The sequence below is a fragment of the Merops nubicus genome, unplaced genomic scaffold (assembly GCF_000691845.1).
Source record: "Merops nubicus isolate BGI_N331 unplaced genomic scaffold, ASM69184v1 scaffold14010, whole genome shotgun sequence".
NCBI lineage: Eukaryota > Metazoa > Chordata > Aves > Coraciiformes > Meropidae > Merops > Merops nubicus.
In genome coordinates this window covers 17,364-33,187 of record NW_008582315.1, presented here as the reverse complement: position 1 = coordinate 33,187, position 15,824 = coordinate 17,364, and the positions used below count along the sequence as shown (strand labels likewise).

Here is a 15,824-nt window from a genome sequence, read left to right as displayed (position 1 = left end):
CCGCCTCTTCCTCCTGCAGGTGGGTCGCTCCCTGGGGCGCAGGCCGGGTGATCCGCTTGCTAGAGACTTCCTCGGCTCCAGCTCGGGAATTTACCAGGCTGGTCTGACCTTCCCGGGCTTGACAGCCGCTTCTGAGGCGGGTTAGCTGCTTTGGCGAGCTGCGGCGCTCCGCGCAGCCCGGTGCTGCCGTGCGTGTGCCGCGGGTACCCGCTGCCGGCTCTGCGGTGAGGTTTGGGGCTGTAGGACTGAGCGGGACCCTGGGGGTCCCCTCGCTGCTGCATCGCCCTGGTGCGGTGTGGCAGCTTCTGCCAGCATGCAGCGAGTGTACAGGGCGTTGCTTGCCAACAGTGTGATGCTCTAGGAAAGTAATATTCTAATACTTCTGTGTGAACAAGGGGGATTTTTATTAGCAGGAACTTAGAGAGCACCTGGCATGCCCTACACACCCTTCAGAATCTGCTCATTCCACAGATTCTCCCATGAGGCACTGACAGAAAGTTTTGCCTTCTGCAGTTAGAATACAGTTGTATTTGAGATAGATCTGACTACAAGTACACAATAATGCTTGTTTCTCATTTTATCCCACTTTGAAAAGGTTGTTAAAATTAATATATCTGGGGGTACAAACTGTAACAAATGGTTTAGGCATTCCACCTTTTGAAGAGCACTATAATGATTTCTGTTATTGTACATAATCTGTGTGTGTATAGAAGGTGGTACTTTTGTGTTATTTCAGAAAACACTCTGTTAAGTTGCTGTTTGTCACACAGGGACCCAAAGAGGACCAAGAGTCTGAGTCAGAGCTAAGTGTGACCCAACTGAAGGCACTGCGTAAGCAGCAGCAAGCAAAGTTGGAAAAGGCAATGCTGGGAGAGGACTCTGATGAGGAAGATGAAAAGGAGGAGAGAAGTGACAGGAGTCAGAACAGTGATATGAGCTGCTCGTGGGGCATGGGTGAGTGATGATGTATAAATCAGCTGATACACACTGGAAAGTCTTTAAGCCAGTCTTCAGAGTGCTAGGCTTGAAATGCAAGCTGGATGCCAAGTGTCCCAATTCAGTGGTAGTTCCTGAGTAGATTAATCCTTTTCCTTTCAAAGGATTGCTGTGACAAGGCAAGCTTCTATCTAGCAAGATGTATGCTAGATCCCCTTTTAAAAGGGAGAAGGTGATTTGCCTATGCCTACAAAAGGCCACAAAACAGTTTAGGTTGGTGCTATGTGTTTTGTTCCTGTGATCACATCCAGACCTTTGCTCGAGAGGTAGAACTTAATAGCTTGAGACTTTGATGCACTAGAGCTGTTTTTAAACAGGAAATCCACATCTTAAAGCTAGATAAATTGTAATTAATGAGCAGATTACAAAATGAGGGTTTTTTTTAATGGAAATGCGTGAGCACATAAACCCTTGAAAGTGCTGAAACTGCAGTGATTGTTCTGCAAAACTATCTTGTGATGGAATAACTATTAGCAAAAAAGAAAAATGGGTGTGTAATGTTTTTTAATTAGATGCAGAAATAATATTCAAGCTAATTAATTTTAGGATGATGTAGCCACTACTTCTTTCAGACTAATGAAGTTTCAAATGTAGTGGTGTTCTCTTTTTCATGTTTCACCATTGTTATTTGTGCCTTGTATGTCTTCTAGGGGAGGATGCTGAGGAAGATGAGGTTGAAGAAAACCCTATTGCTATTGATTTTCAGGATGTACAAGATGCCTTCTATATGAAAGATCCTAGGAAGGCCTTACAGGGCTTTTTTGACAGAGAAGGTACTTTTTTATTCTTTAAATAAATTGTACATTTTTCTTCCTTTGTAGCAAAGTGTGATATTTGCACTCATGTTGGGGAATTAAGGTGTGGGAGCTAAACTTCTCTATTACATTGTGGTTAAGTTTGGGGTTTTTTTGGTCATGTTTTGGGGGCAGGGATAGTGGCTTGCTTCTTAGGTTTGGGGTTTTTGTTTATAAAACTTAGCCCACCATTGTGTATGTGAGACTTGGTTCTCATCCCTAAACTGGGAGTTGCAGAGAGTACCCTGTATTCCTCTGAAGGGACACTCAAACCACACCTGTGCTTTGAAGCTATGCTGAAAAATCCAAACCCATCAAATTCCAGACTATTCTGTTTGGAGAGGGCTATGGCTGTGAGATAGAATTGGAAAGTATAAAAAGGCAAAATTGAATTCATGTTTTGGTGGTTGCTAGTGAAACTTACAGATGACTTATTTGCTAAAGTGAAAAATGATTCTCCAAGAGAAACAGTATCTGTGAATTCTTCAAGATAAACAGTATCTGGGAGTCCAGATTGCAAATTGTTCAATGTCATTAACACATACAGAGATAAGATTTTTTTTTTCTTTGAACAACATATTCCTGAACAACCCATTTAGAATTTTTTTTTAATATGAAAAAACCTCAGTTATGAAAAACAACCAAATGAGCATAATACCAACTGAAGATCCCATGGCTTAAAAAAAAGGCAAATTCAGTCCTTTGATATGTAACAAAGGCATTTTGTCTCTTTTGTTTAACAATTGCATTCTTCTCTGCTGTAAAGATTATTCCTACTTATTTCAATTTTGATTACTACATCAACATTCTTTTCCTCTCTAGGAGAAGAGTTAGAATATGAATATGATGATCGTGGGCACAATAGCTGGCTGTGCAGGATCAAGTATGTATCTCTCCATTCACTTTGTACATAGAAGCTGTCTTCATTGAATCCACAAGCAAAAGCTGAAGGAATTGCTTGTCTTCTCACACTTGGCAAGGAGGCCAGCTGGAATTAGTGCCTGTTTCAGTGTCTGTGCTCCTTTGTGGTCTGCCAGCATTTGATTTTCCTTAGATTCTTGCCATCCCCGTTTTCACCTCTAAGTTCTTTCACTTCCCCTTCTTTTGACAAATATGTGAAATTGAAATATGAGACAAGAAACTAGGAAACTGTCTTTCAAATCTTAATAGGGAGAGAAAAAAATAATTTCCACCATTTACCAAATTTCAGTTCTTTTATGGTATAAGGCAGTTTTTGATGGATTACTGCAAGAGGCCACTAATGTAATTCTTTTATAAGACAGGAGAAGGTGAGGTTGAAATTAAGTCAACAGGGTAAGTCTCAAATGAATAGGTCCCACATTGCAATGATTGCTCTGCTTAGGAAACCTTTGCTTCAGCATGGAAAATATTTGTTACTGGTATTTCATGGATACAAGATACTGGTGCTTAATATAATTCAGGGATTGGTTTTTACCTTTTAGCTACATGTAACCTTTTAAATTCTTACATTGAGTGGAATGAATATAGGAAGAATTATTGTTTGGACTAGTGAAATAAAAATTTACTCACATGCTTCAGGAAATCCATGGTTGTGTCTTGATTGGTAGCATGTGAAATGAAAAGTGAAAATATTTAATCCACAAAAAAAAAAAAAGGCTAGAGTGAAATGGAAAGAACAAATACAACATGATAAATAAAATGTCTGAGTAGCATCTGTGAAAAGCTATTTGTATCCAAGCTGTTCTCTGATCCTTCAAACTGAACAGGTTGCCTGTGGATGATGCATCAGGGAAGCAGCTGGTGGCAGAGGTTCTCCACTCAGGAAAGAAGAAGGAAGCAATGATACAGTGTGCACTAGAAGCTTGCAGGCTACTTGATGCTCGAGGAGTACTGAGGCAAGAAGCAGGTGAATAACTGGTCAAATGCTCTGATCCTTCTAAAAGCCCTAAATTAAGGATTTGAGATTAGTGTCTTGAATTTATTTTATCACTTGGTGGTATGCAAAAAATTTGGTTTCTTGCCTTCTCCCTTACCTTGCTCAGTATCCCGAAAGAGGAAATCAAAAAACTGGGAAGATGAGGATTTCTATGACAGTGATGATGACACCTTCCTGGATCGAACTGGTGCAGTAGAAAAGAAACGTCTGAACAGAATGAAAAAAGCTGGTAAAATAGAAGAAAAACCAGAGACTTATGACTCTCTGGTAAGAGGAATTACTACAACGTGCCTGGCTTATTCTCATGTGCATGTGTTATTACTAAGAAGGAAAAATAAACTATTTCCTGATCTTTCTCTGTTAGCTTGAACTCAAATATTATTTCATGCTTTTAGCTCTCAATTGGCCAAGTTGAAAAAAAAAAAGTGTTATTTACTAAGAAGGAAAAATAAAATGCTTCCTGATCTTTCTCTGTTAGCTTGAACTCAAATATTTCATGCTTTTAGCTCTCAATTAGCCAAGTTAAAAAAGTGGGGGTTTGATTTGTGGACAATATCTGTAAATACCAGAAAATCCTGCTTACTTTATTCTAGTAGAAACATGCTACCTTGCTTTTGCCTGTGTAGTGTTGCCTTCTACTTGGTGGATCATGGCAGTGGGTGAATGAAATACCAGAACTGGATACTTTTAAAATAGTTTTTAAATTATCAGAAAATAGTTGCAAGCTTTCAGGTGCACAGGGCACGTCCCAAAGAAGGATCTCATTCTACTTCAGAGAATAAGCAGCCTGGACTGACAGGTGTATGACAACTAAAAGTCTTACACAGCCAATAGGTTTTGGGGAAGCAGGGATAGGGAGGGTAGAAGGGTCACAGTGGTAGTAGAAGCATGACATATTTTTGTGTTTCAGAAAGAAAATTATACCAACAGTATGTGAAAGTGAGAAGTTGTTTCAGAACAGTCTAGACTATAATTTTTTTTTCAGCCCAGAAACTCATGGTCAAAGAACAGAAGTAGATAAATGGAAGTAATTTGGTAGGATATTTCAGTAACACTCAAAAGGAGATTTTAAGAAGGTAAAAAGATCTTCTAAGCATGTTGTTCTTTCATAGGTCAGAAAGTTAAATGAAGCTGAAAATGAGCTTTCTGAGATAACAGAGAAGCTGAAGGCTTCAGGGAAAGGTAAGGCATGAAGTTATTTGATTGTAGTGCTTTCCATAAAGGAAAACAGAGATGAAAATGCACCTTAGGGATTTCTGTCTTAAATGCTTTTTTCATAGAGTGTGCACTTTTTTCAAAGGGCTAAGAAAGCTGGCAGGTCACTGAGTTAGCTGGAGAGGCTACTGTTTTTCAACAAGACTGTTAAATCATGTTGCAGTAGAGGCTGGGAGAAGGAAGAATATGTTCCTTTTTAGACCTCTACTAACACCATATAATTCTTACATATGTTATGGTTTGGTGAATTGTAACTGACTACACAGCTAGTTTTAGAGCCTTGGGAGGACTGCAGTCTCAGCACTTCCTGCAGCACAGAGTAAATCAGTATTGACCAGAAATTTCACAGAAATAGGCCAGGAGAAAACATAGCAAATATTGCACCATCAGTTATTCTGTGTGTGTGTATGTGTTCTAGATACTTGTGTTTTCTCTTATTTCTTTGGATGCTTCAGGTTAAGCACAGATGTTGGGTAGAGGTGTTAAGGCAGGAGCACCCATACTGATTGGGTGTGATTCTTGCTGCTGCAGGAGCTGACTGGCCAAGCTGCTGCATTATGTACAGTTCTGAAACCTTAATGCACTTTGCTTGCTCTGAATGATTATTTGTAGCCCAAGGGTAAGAAACTGTAGAGAGATCAATGAGTGAATGACAGGCTAAATTGCAACACCTCTTACCAAGCACTTGGAGAAATTAAGTGGTTGTCTAAAACACTGCAGTAGAAGTTCACAAATTGTTCTCTGGAGTTCTTCAGAACCAATTACTGATGGACTGACTTGGTAGCTCTTATTCACTGATGCAGCTGAATGAAAATCAAATACATAGAGCTCTTCAGTCTCATCTTTGGATGCCTTTTCAGAAGAAAATTATAATAAATTGATGGTGCAGTAAACAGCCCTATAGCCTTTTTCACAGGAATATAAAGTATAATAGCCATGATTGATTCACCTCCTAGCAATGTCCAATTTTACTTCAGCAGTGTAGAAAACTGCTGCTATAGATACAGAGTGCTAACAGTAACCCTGTAAGCTGACCTACCTGATTTTAGGCACTGTTGGTGAGATTAAGAAGTGAATTCTCTTTGCAAGAAGGGGTGATCTGACTCACTGAAGATCACTCACAGACTGAAGTACTTAACACTGTTCTGTGGTGACAGCAGCAAAGCTGTGAAACTGTACCTTTAACTGTTCTGAATTGCCTGACTAGACACTAAACTGTGTCTTTGAAATTTGGTGTTTAATTTAACTGATCATTCTGTTCAGCTCCTGCCTGCTAGGAGTTCCAGACTTTTTGTTAACAATACTACTTTGCTGATTTTTTCTCTTGGTTCATATGTAAATTCTATATCATTTCTTTTATCATATTTTGTCTTCATTTATATTGTCATGGAAGTGGATACTACAGTTGTTTCTTATCTTTTGGGGCCTCTTAATTCTTTATATTTTTGAAGAGTTACAATTGTGGTTATAAATATATGAAACATAAATTTCATCTATTTGCAAACTACACACCATTTTGTTCTAGATCAGAAATATCCTTTTCAATCAATCCCATTTGTAAAACTGAGACTTATTAGGCTTAAGTCAATAAATTTCATCTATTTGCAAACTACACACCATTTTGTTCTAGATCAGAAATATCCTTTTCAATCAAGCCCATTTGTAAAACTGAGACTTATTCTTATTAGACTTCATTTAAGTCAAGTAAAACTGCTTGAACATGTACTCTTAACAATAACTTATACTATTTTATTTGTACACATTTAAAATTTCAAGTGCAACCTAATGAGTTCAAGCTGAATTGGAAATAACTCATTGGTCACATAAGTATGCTTATGCATATATATATAAATGCTTATAAAGCAGCAAATATTGGATTTGTCACTTTTCATATAGCATTAAGAAGACAACTCCCTGTCAAAAGGCAGTTAAAGTTCTAGCCACAACTTTTTCTTTGCCTCCAGGTTATATTTGAACACCATATAAAAACTCCTGAGGCCCAAGAAAGGAGTTTTCCTGGTCTGTTTGGTTTGGTTATGTGTTAGAATTCTATATTTGTTTTTCTTAGTCAGTAGATCTTTAGTTTTTCCTCCTGAGTTTTATTTTGATCAGTTAAAGAGGCACAGAATTATTAATATTTGAAATCAAAGAGAGTAGAAAGACAGTTGTTACTCTTTTTCAAGAGAAATGTTTTCTTGTTACAAAATCCAGTCAAAACAAAGGTAAATTTTATGTCATTGGCCTAACATGAAACTATTCTTTGATGCACTCAGTCATCCAGGGGTAGGAGGGAGCATCAGGTGTTGAGTAATTTTGAGCTTTGCAAATGTTACTACATAAACATTTCAGGAAAGCCAAAAGGGGATTCCCCATGCAGTGGTGTGGGATCCTTTGTACCTGGGTTTAGTTTAGTCTGTGACTAAAAAAAGAACCCGTAAGCACTTTTTTTTTAGGGACAGCAGATCTTGAAGTGAGATGAACAACCTAGAACAGACACTTATTCATAAAGAAACATTTGATTTTGAGAGGCTTTGTTGTGTAAGTTGGTTAAGTTTACTGTTGGGCTTTTGCTAGGAGAAATACTTTCATCTTTCCAGGGCCAACAACATCCATTATTTCCCCATTCAACAGAACCTTGCAGAAAGGGTGGTTGTTCCTATATACCTTATTCTCTAAAGTAGGACTTGCTGAGCTCTCCTCTCCCCACCCATCACAGTACATATCTTCCCTTTATCTTGCCTAGCCCAGTCCCAGCCAGCAGCCCAAGATTCCTTGGATGAATTCATGACTGAAATAAAATCAGGCTGCACCTTGGACAGCGTGGCACGAAAGAAGCTTCACTTGCGGTCCTTTGAACTGAAGAAGGAGCAGCAGAGGCTGAGGGGGTTAATAAAGCTTGTCAAGCCTGCAGAACTGCCTGAGCTAAAGCCCCAGTAAGTCTTGGCTAAAGTGTGAAATAACTACTTTTGCCCATGGGCAGTTGTGGAAGCCTAGTAAATAGACAGCTTTCCAAACACAAAAGCAGGGAGGCCTTCCAAACTACCTGGCTCTTCTCTTTAAAGAGCTGCTGTGCCTTTTGGCTGCTGCAGCATCCATGGTTGGGGCAGAGGCACCACAACACTGGAGGAAGAAAAGCCCTTATAGGGTGGATGAGAAGGGGAAACAATTGGAAGCATGGTGTCAAGCTTTAACTTTTTCCTAACCTGCATCCAAAAGCAACTGAACAATTTTACAGGTATGTCATGTGTCTGAATCCTACAACATATATATAGGATGGAGGAGTCATCTGCAGCCTCCTCCTGGATGCTGCAAGTGAGAGAGAAGCAAAAGGATTTTTAAATATCTACTTCTGATTTGCAGATTTTAATTTTTGCATTTGTAATTATTAGCCTTGTTTGATACTTTGTACTCTCTTTTCCTTTGTATTTGATTTTTATTAGGAATAGGAGTTACAATCTGGAAGCAGAGAGCAAACCTAAAAAGATTACCCTGCCCCTCTTTGGTGCAATGAAAGGAGGGAGCAAATTCAAGCTGAAAACTGGAAGTCTGGGGGTAAGTTGGTAAGATGTGGGGCTGAGGGACATGGTTTAGTGTTGGGCTGGCAGCACTAGGTTAATGGATGGATCTCAGTGATCTTTTCCAACCAAAATGGTCCTATGATCAAGTAGAGGCAGTGTGGGGACATCAGGCTGAACCAGTGCTGTACCTCAACAGCTAGTCCTTAACTGGTTTTTTGGGTTTTTTGATCCTCTAGCTAAGATCATATCCAAGATTGTTTCAGTTTCCAGTGTCCCTTTTATGAGAAGGCTGCATTCCTTGTCTGGGAACTGGTCATGTTTTTTCTTCTTCTATCTCTGCTAATAATTTTTTTTTAAAACCTAACTATTATTCATCCTTAGAATGTTTCCTTCCCAGCTGTCTCTATTACAGTAGTACTTGTGCTTTCTCCTATAATGGATGTCTGTGACATATGGCTCTATTTATCTTAGCACTGATGCACCAGTCTTTCTCCCACAGAAGTTGCCTGTTAAGCGTCCAGACATCCCTGAAAGCTTGTTAAAAATGAAAGATGATGGACCAGTAGAGGAGGAAGAAGAAGATGATGATGAAATGGAGGAGGAACAGGCAGCAGATGCTATAAACAGCAGAGCATCAAATGTGGAAATGAAAAAGACAACAGAGGAAGAAACAGGAGAAGAAACTAATGCTCCCAATGGTTCTCCTTGCAACAACAAAAACCTAGAATCCCATCAGGATGGTAAACCATTGGTTTTGATTTTTCCAGTAATGAAGTTGAGCTTGTTGCTGCTCAGTTTTTCAGAGCTATATGAATCTCCTAAGGTTTGAGTCACAGGTTCTGCAGCAGATCTGCTCACCTAGCTCTTTTTTTTCCTTTTACAGGGGTTCCTTTTCTGCCTGAGCCAAAGATACTAAGGAATAAATCTCAGATGGGACCCTCACGAGAGAAATCTCAAGGTGAGCAGTACAATTTAGACTCTATTGTACAGCAGCATGTGGATTTAGAAACTTCTGTCAGTAGAAGGAAACTAAGCCTACTTTAGAGCCTGAAGAATCCAGAATTGAAATGAAGGATTGTGTTTTGCTTGGAAAGTGGCAAGTGTGTGGTGAAAAGAGGGCACTTCAGCTATGTTTCAGTTCTCCTTGCTTTTCATAGTCATTAACTTTAGAGGTCCTCTCTTTTAAAATAATAGCCTGAGAAGAGGAGAAAGATTAAAATAATTTAGTGTAAACACAGTGCTTTTTTTCTCCTTAATCTCTCGCAGTAGCTCTTAACACTATAAAAGAAAGCTCTGTCCTTCTGGGAAGTGCCATGCTACATAACATTAGGTAATGATCTCTTAATGATCCAGATGACCCCTCTGTGTACACAAAAAAAAAAATCAGATCCTGAAGACTGGTGTACTGAACATGGAGGAGATCTCTTTGAATTGTCTATTTATTTTTTCTTAACTGGGACTTTGAAGAATGTCATCCTGTCCTCCTCCTCCCCCCTCTGTGTACACAAAAAAAAAAATCAGATCCTGAAGACTGGTGTACTGAACATGGAGGAGATCTCTTTGAATTGTCTATTTTTTCTTAACTCAGACTTTGGAGAATGTCATCCTGTCCTCCTCCTCTTATCCATAGACCTAAGCCACAAGATTCTCAATATTTCAGACTTAAATGGCAGAAAAACAAGGCATACTTCTGTCTCTTTTGCATTCCTCTCACCTATGTCACTGTAAAGTTTAGGGATTTTTTTAAAAATCATGTTGGTCATGTGCATTTCCTACTGTTTGTTTCTAAATCAGTCACTATAGTTGATTACAGGTAGAGAATATCTTTTAGAAAACAAGCATCTGCCATTAACTAATGGTACAAAATTCCAAGTAGAGGACCTTATTAAACTGCATTCAGGTAGGTAACTGAAAGTATATTAAACAGAAGTTAATATACCTATGAAAAACAAAAAGATGTTCAGCAGTCTAGATTCTGTTGCAGCGAGCAGTCTTGGATGTATCCACTTTTATGTGAACTTCCTATAAGCTTATTTCCAATAAAACTGGTCATTTGTGATGTGTCATAAAACAAATCTTTCTCCACAGTGTCTGAGGCACTATGTAAGGAACCTGAAGAGACACCTGAGAAAGGCAAGAAAGTCGATAGCTCAAGCAAGGTCAGTTATGATACCATGACTCACGTAGCTTAGGAGGCTCAAGGAATCATTTAGTAGACTCTTACCTGGTGATATAAGAACAATTTGATTGCTTATGACTTGGTGGTAGTAGTGCTTTTCTGCTAAGACCCCAACATAGAATCACACCTTGCCATTGGACACAGATTTTGGAGTCTCCAATGAGAAGGTGAAGCACAGCATTTTAAGTGTGATAGGGGCTCTCATTTCAATCTCAAATGTATTTTTTCACCTTTTCACTTGGCAGTAACCCTCTGCTAATCACTTCTCCTGTATCACAAGTGTTGTATAACTTAGGTGCTCTCTGGGTTTTAGGAGTGGCATTGCTAAGCTTTTCTTGCAGAGCAGCCTGGGAAGCACATATTGGCTGGCACAGAACATTCTGGACTAGAATTGTAGCCAGTCTGTATTGCCATTATCAAACCTCATCCTTCCCTGTAGGTGTGGGCAGATAGAAGTCTAAGAATTTTGTTGTCTTTTGCAACCTAATTTTTACTAAATTTGAGTAGTTGTACCATACAATGTTCCTCCTGTGCATAAAATTTGTATTATAATGTATAGTATATGAACCTTGCACATTTGGGACCTAGGCAATTGCTTCCTGGAGCTGGAATGGAACTTATGATAGCATCTCCTTAGCCTAGTTATTATTTTGAGGTTCTTCCCCTTAGAGTCCATCCTCCCCTTCTGCTGACTGCCATCAGAGAAGGTTACTGTGCTTGGTGGGCCATCAGTTCTGACTATTATGACAATTTCTTTGGGGTGGCTATCTGATTTTAGCCCTGCATGACTTCTTTAAAGAAACTTGACTACCTGCAGCCTGTGTGTGCTAACTGCCACCTTGTTAGTCCTGGCAAAGCACCCAGGATTGGGTAGCCAACAGCTTTTAGAGCTGTCCTTTGTGGCTGGCCTATAAAACCTATTGATAAAGAAAGCAAGAGCTAATTTATACTGTTAGAGCCCAAGTTACACATTTTACCATACAAATGTGGGAGAAGGCAGCTTCTCAGGCTAAGCCAGTCAGGTCAGCACCTCTCATCAGCACACTGTTCACTCTGACACTAAGCATTCTCCAAGCACCAGATGGCTTAGCTGCCTTCTCTCTCCCCTCACAAATCACATTTTCCACATGCTGTCTCTGCCTTTGGGCTCAAATCTTGCATGGAAAATATTAACCAGAAGTCAGCTTTGGTTTGTCTTTTTTTTTTTTCCTCCTCTTTTAATATTTGAGGAATAACTTTGAATCATGCAAAACTGGAAAAACAATTTTAAAGTGACTGCTCAAAAACTCTATTTAAAAACTGTTCAGCTCTACAGTCTAATGTTTTGGAAAATATCTTTGAAAAGAACCATTTTAGAGGTTAATTTGAGGAAGGAAAGTTTTGGAGGGAATGAAAAATTGCTTCAACTGCATAGTTTAAGACTTTTATCATGATACTATAGAATAATGCAAATCAGTGGTGAGTAACTTGGCTACATTTTGAGCTCATAAGTCTTGCACTCTACAGTTGTATTTTTTTTTTTGATAGCTACCTGCAGTTGTTGAAAAAATGATGCTGATGTGGCAAAACTTAAAATAGGAACAAAAAGACATTGCTGTGTCAACATTGGAATTGCAAGTGACCTGGTTTGCTTTGCTTTAAACACTTCAATGATGCCAGTGAAACCTGAAAAAAAAAGGGATTTTCTTTTCTTTTGAAAAACTGTTGCCCTTATATAACAGCTGAACTTTCATACACTCCCATCTGAAACTCACCTTACAGCTTTCAGTGGGATTGGGCATTGAAATCAGTAAAAAGCACTTAGGAAAATGCTACTCTAATGCTTTTCCCTCCATAAAAAGACTGTGTCAGATGACACTACCAAGCATTAAGATGACAAAGTTAAACCATCCAGAAGTGGACAGTTGTCATTGATTCTGAGGGGGAGACTGGACCAGATGACCTCCAGCAGTCCTATACAACCAACACTTCTATTATTCTGTGACCCTACTGGGAATAAACTTGAGGGTTTGATAGTTCTTCTTTCTTCTGTATTGTTTTCATCCCTGACTCTTGCAGAAACAACCCTCACCTTTCAGTATTTGTCTAAATTAGTGAGATTTAGTGGCTGTGACACATGGAGACATGCAGCACCTTAAAAATCTTCTCCTTTTGCAGGTCAAGCAACCTTTTTTTTCCTCACAGTACCCAGATGATGACCCAGACTACTGCATATGGATTCCTCCTGCAGGTATCAACCATTTCCTTAATTTTTAGTCTTAAAACTCAATCTACCTAATGAGCAGTCAGTGTGTCCTTGTAACGTCTTGAGAAAAAAGTAATTCAGGAATACTCTGCCCAGAACCTAATATTTTTTGGCATGTTATAACCCATAGTTTTTTGTGTGGCCATGCAAGGCTTGCAGTGAAATACAGACCTTACCTGTAGCAGCTTCATCTCAGTGGACAGACACACTTGAGGTTTGGTTTTCAGTTGTGTGACATGTGAGAGCACTAACACAGCAATAGGAAGATCTAGTTGAGAGACAAGCTCAAACCTTCACTAAGGATAAATTCTCCAGCAAGCTCAGTATTCTCAGTTTTCATAAAAGTCTGTGAAATCTAAAGGTCTTTGCAGATTTTTGCATAAGTCACTGGAATACAAACTTTGGGCCATGTGCTTTAGAGAGAAGCTTTGGTGAAGGCACTGAATAATCCATGCATGCAGCCAATTATGTTCAAGTTGAATGATTTTTTTTTGCTTCAGTTCTAGAGTGGTTTTAGCTAAGGAGGTTATTCCTAAACAGTATAATGAAGTTTCAATTTCTCTAAAATGGAATATTCATTTTCATACATTGTGGTTTTCACACAAGTTCAAGTCTCAGCTTTCGTTTGGTAGATTCATTACTATAATTTTTATAAGCCTGTTACAGGTTTATAACATAGATAGGCTCCAAAGGGAATTAGAAAAATGAGAATCATTTTCACTGAAGAAAAATACATTCTTCAATGAGAAGACTGTTTCTCTGGCCTGTGAATCCACAGGAATAAAACACCTCACTCAGTAACTCAGAGCTCTGGTCTGGAATAGTCAAGCAAACTGTGTCCATAAGAGGGAGCTCCTTTTTCTGTCTCTTGTCTGCCAAGAGTCAGACTTACTTTCTAAGCTAGCACAATGGTGACACCAGAGGAGGAATAAAAGCAAAAACCAAACACAAACCCAGGAATATCTGCTATAATCTTGACACCATTAGTAAGGTTAAGAGAAATTGCAACTATAAATCAAAAGATTATTTGAATGGGAATATCCAGTTTGACTTTTTATCCTTTGTGTGTGTCTGACTTGTGCTGCCTAGAGACTGTTTAATACTTGGAGACACATTTATCATGGATGAGGTGGGGGAAAATAATGCACCTCTTCCTCTTTGTCCCATAGGTCAAAGTGGTGATGGTAAGACTCATCTCAATGAAAAATATGGCTACTAAGCTTGAAACTCTCCAGCATGTCTGAGGTTTGAAGGACTGCTCTATTTTGGACTCTTTCATAACTTGTTAAGGAGGGATAGAAGAGCTGTTTTTTTCAGATGCTGTTCCAAATTCAAGGGCATCAGCAGCCATGCTGGGTGTTAGCTCTCCTTGTGTGTCCTCTGTCTTCCAGATACCTTTTTTTAAAGTAAAAGCCCACACCTTCTTCTGCCTCTTCTTCCACTTATACCCTTGTCCTTTTTATTTGGTTTGAAACTGTAAGCTCATTTTTCCTTTTGTAAATAAAAGTTTACAAAATGTATACAAAAAGCACACCTCTCTGTGTACTTACAGGCTTGATAAAATAGATTCATGTTGCTTTTATGCAATTAAAATGAGAAACACTACTGGTTGGCTTCTGTGGCTGCTGTTTGAAAATACTGTCATGGTGAACACAACCTAGAACTTGAGGGTTATTCTTCTTTCTTATGGAAACAAAAACTTCTTTTGAAAACTATTTTGACTTCTCCCTCATGGAATACTGGACAGAGTGGACCAGAAATGGTGAGCATACAGTGTTATAAAGGTGTAGAAGCACTGAAGAACCAAAGAGGCTGGCACTGCTTATCCTGAGTGAGAGGATAACAGTAGAAACGATGGAAGGATATCCTGAAAAAGCTTATCACAGAATGGCAGAGGTTGGAAAGGACCTCTGTAGATCATCTAGTCCCCTGCTAAAGCAGATTCACCTACAACAGGTTGCACAGGATCATATCCAGGCAGGTTTTGGGAATCTTGATAGGAGATTCCACAGCCTCTGTGGGCAGCCAGCTCTCGTGCTCCATCACCCTCAGACTAAAGAGTTCTTTCCTCATGTTCAGATACAGTTTCCCCATGTTGCACTCTGTGCCCAGTGTCCCTTGTTCTGTCACTGGACACCACTGAACAGAATCTGGCCTCCTCCTCTTGACACCTGCCTGTTAGATATTCACCACTGCTCACAAAATCCCTTCTCAGTCTTCTCCATGCTAAACAGCCCCAGGTCTCTCTCATCCTTTCCTCATAAGAGAGGTGCTCCAGCCTCCTCATCACCTTTGTAACCCTCTGCTAAACTCTCCAGTAGTTCCCTGTCTGGATCATGGTTAACTTGTTGTCCACCAGGACTCCCATGTCCTTCTCCATGGAGCTGCTTTCCAGCAGGTCAACCCCCAACCTGTACTGGTGCATGGAGTTATTCCTCCCCAGGTGCAGGACCCCACACTTGTCCCTGTTGCACTTCATTAGGTTCCTCTCTGCCCAGCTCCCCAGCCTGTCCAGGTCCCTCTGAATGGCAGCACAGCCTTCTGGTGTGTCAGCCACTCCTCCCAGCTTTGGATCATCAGAAACTTGCTGAGGGTACACTCTGTCCCTTCTTCCAGGTCGTTGATGGATAGGTTGAACAAGACTGGACACAGTGCTGACCCCTGAGGAACACCACTAGCTACAGGCCTCCAACTAGACTGTCTCTGTTCTGTTACAACACAAGAGCAAAGCACCATCTTCATGCAGTTTAGGGCACTCCTGCTCTTAGTTCTCATCAATATAGTTTTGAACAGCTATCTAAACAGGCTGTGAACTTCTTTGCCATCAAAGCTGTGAAAAAATGAAGGTTTGAAGAGTGAATGGGCATCTTTAGAGAGGTGACAGTGCTGCCAATGTTTATGGGAAAGACCTAATCCTTTCCCCACAGCAGGCAGGAAGCCTCCTGCAGCAGTGGCAGCC

At 39.7% G+C, this 15,824-nt stretch overlaps 1 protein-coding gene across 1 annotated transcript; it reads left to right on the top strand.

Moving 5' to 3' along the window:
• Nucleotides 1-4: 4 nt before the first annotated feature.
• On the top strand, nt 5-14,084 carry SLC4A1AP (solute carrier family 4 (anion exchanger), member 1, adaptor protein; the record flags this gene model as incomplete). The annotated part of the gene is made up of 14 exons (XM_008937424.1): nt 5-19; nt 771-954; nt 1,647-1,769; nt 2,613-2,673; nt 3,539-3,678; nt 3,815-3,975; nt 4,821-4,890; nt 7,667-7,856; nt 8,364-8,475; nt 8,941-9,181; nt 9,325-9,399; nt 10,530-10,600; nt 12,778-12,850; nt 14,035-14,084. Coding segments are annotated over 14 exons (1,566 nt in total), but the record flags the coding sequence as incomplete, so codon positions are not given.
• Between the last annotated feature and the right edge of the window lie 1,740 nt (nt 14,085-15,824).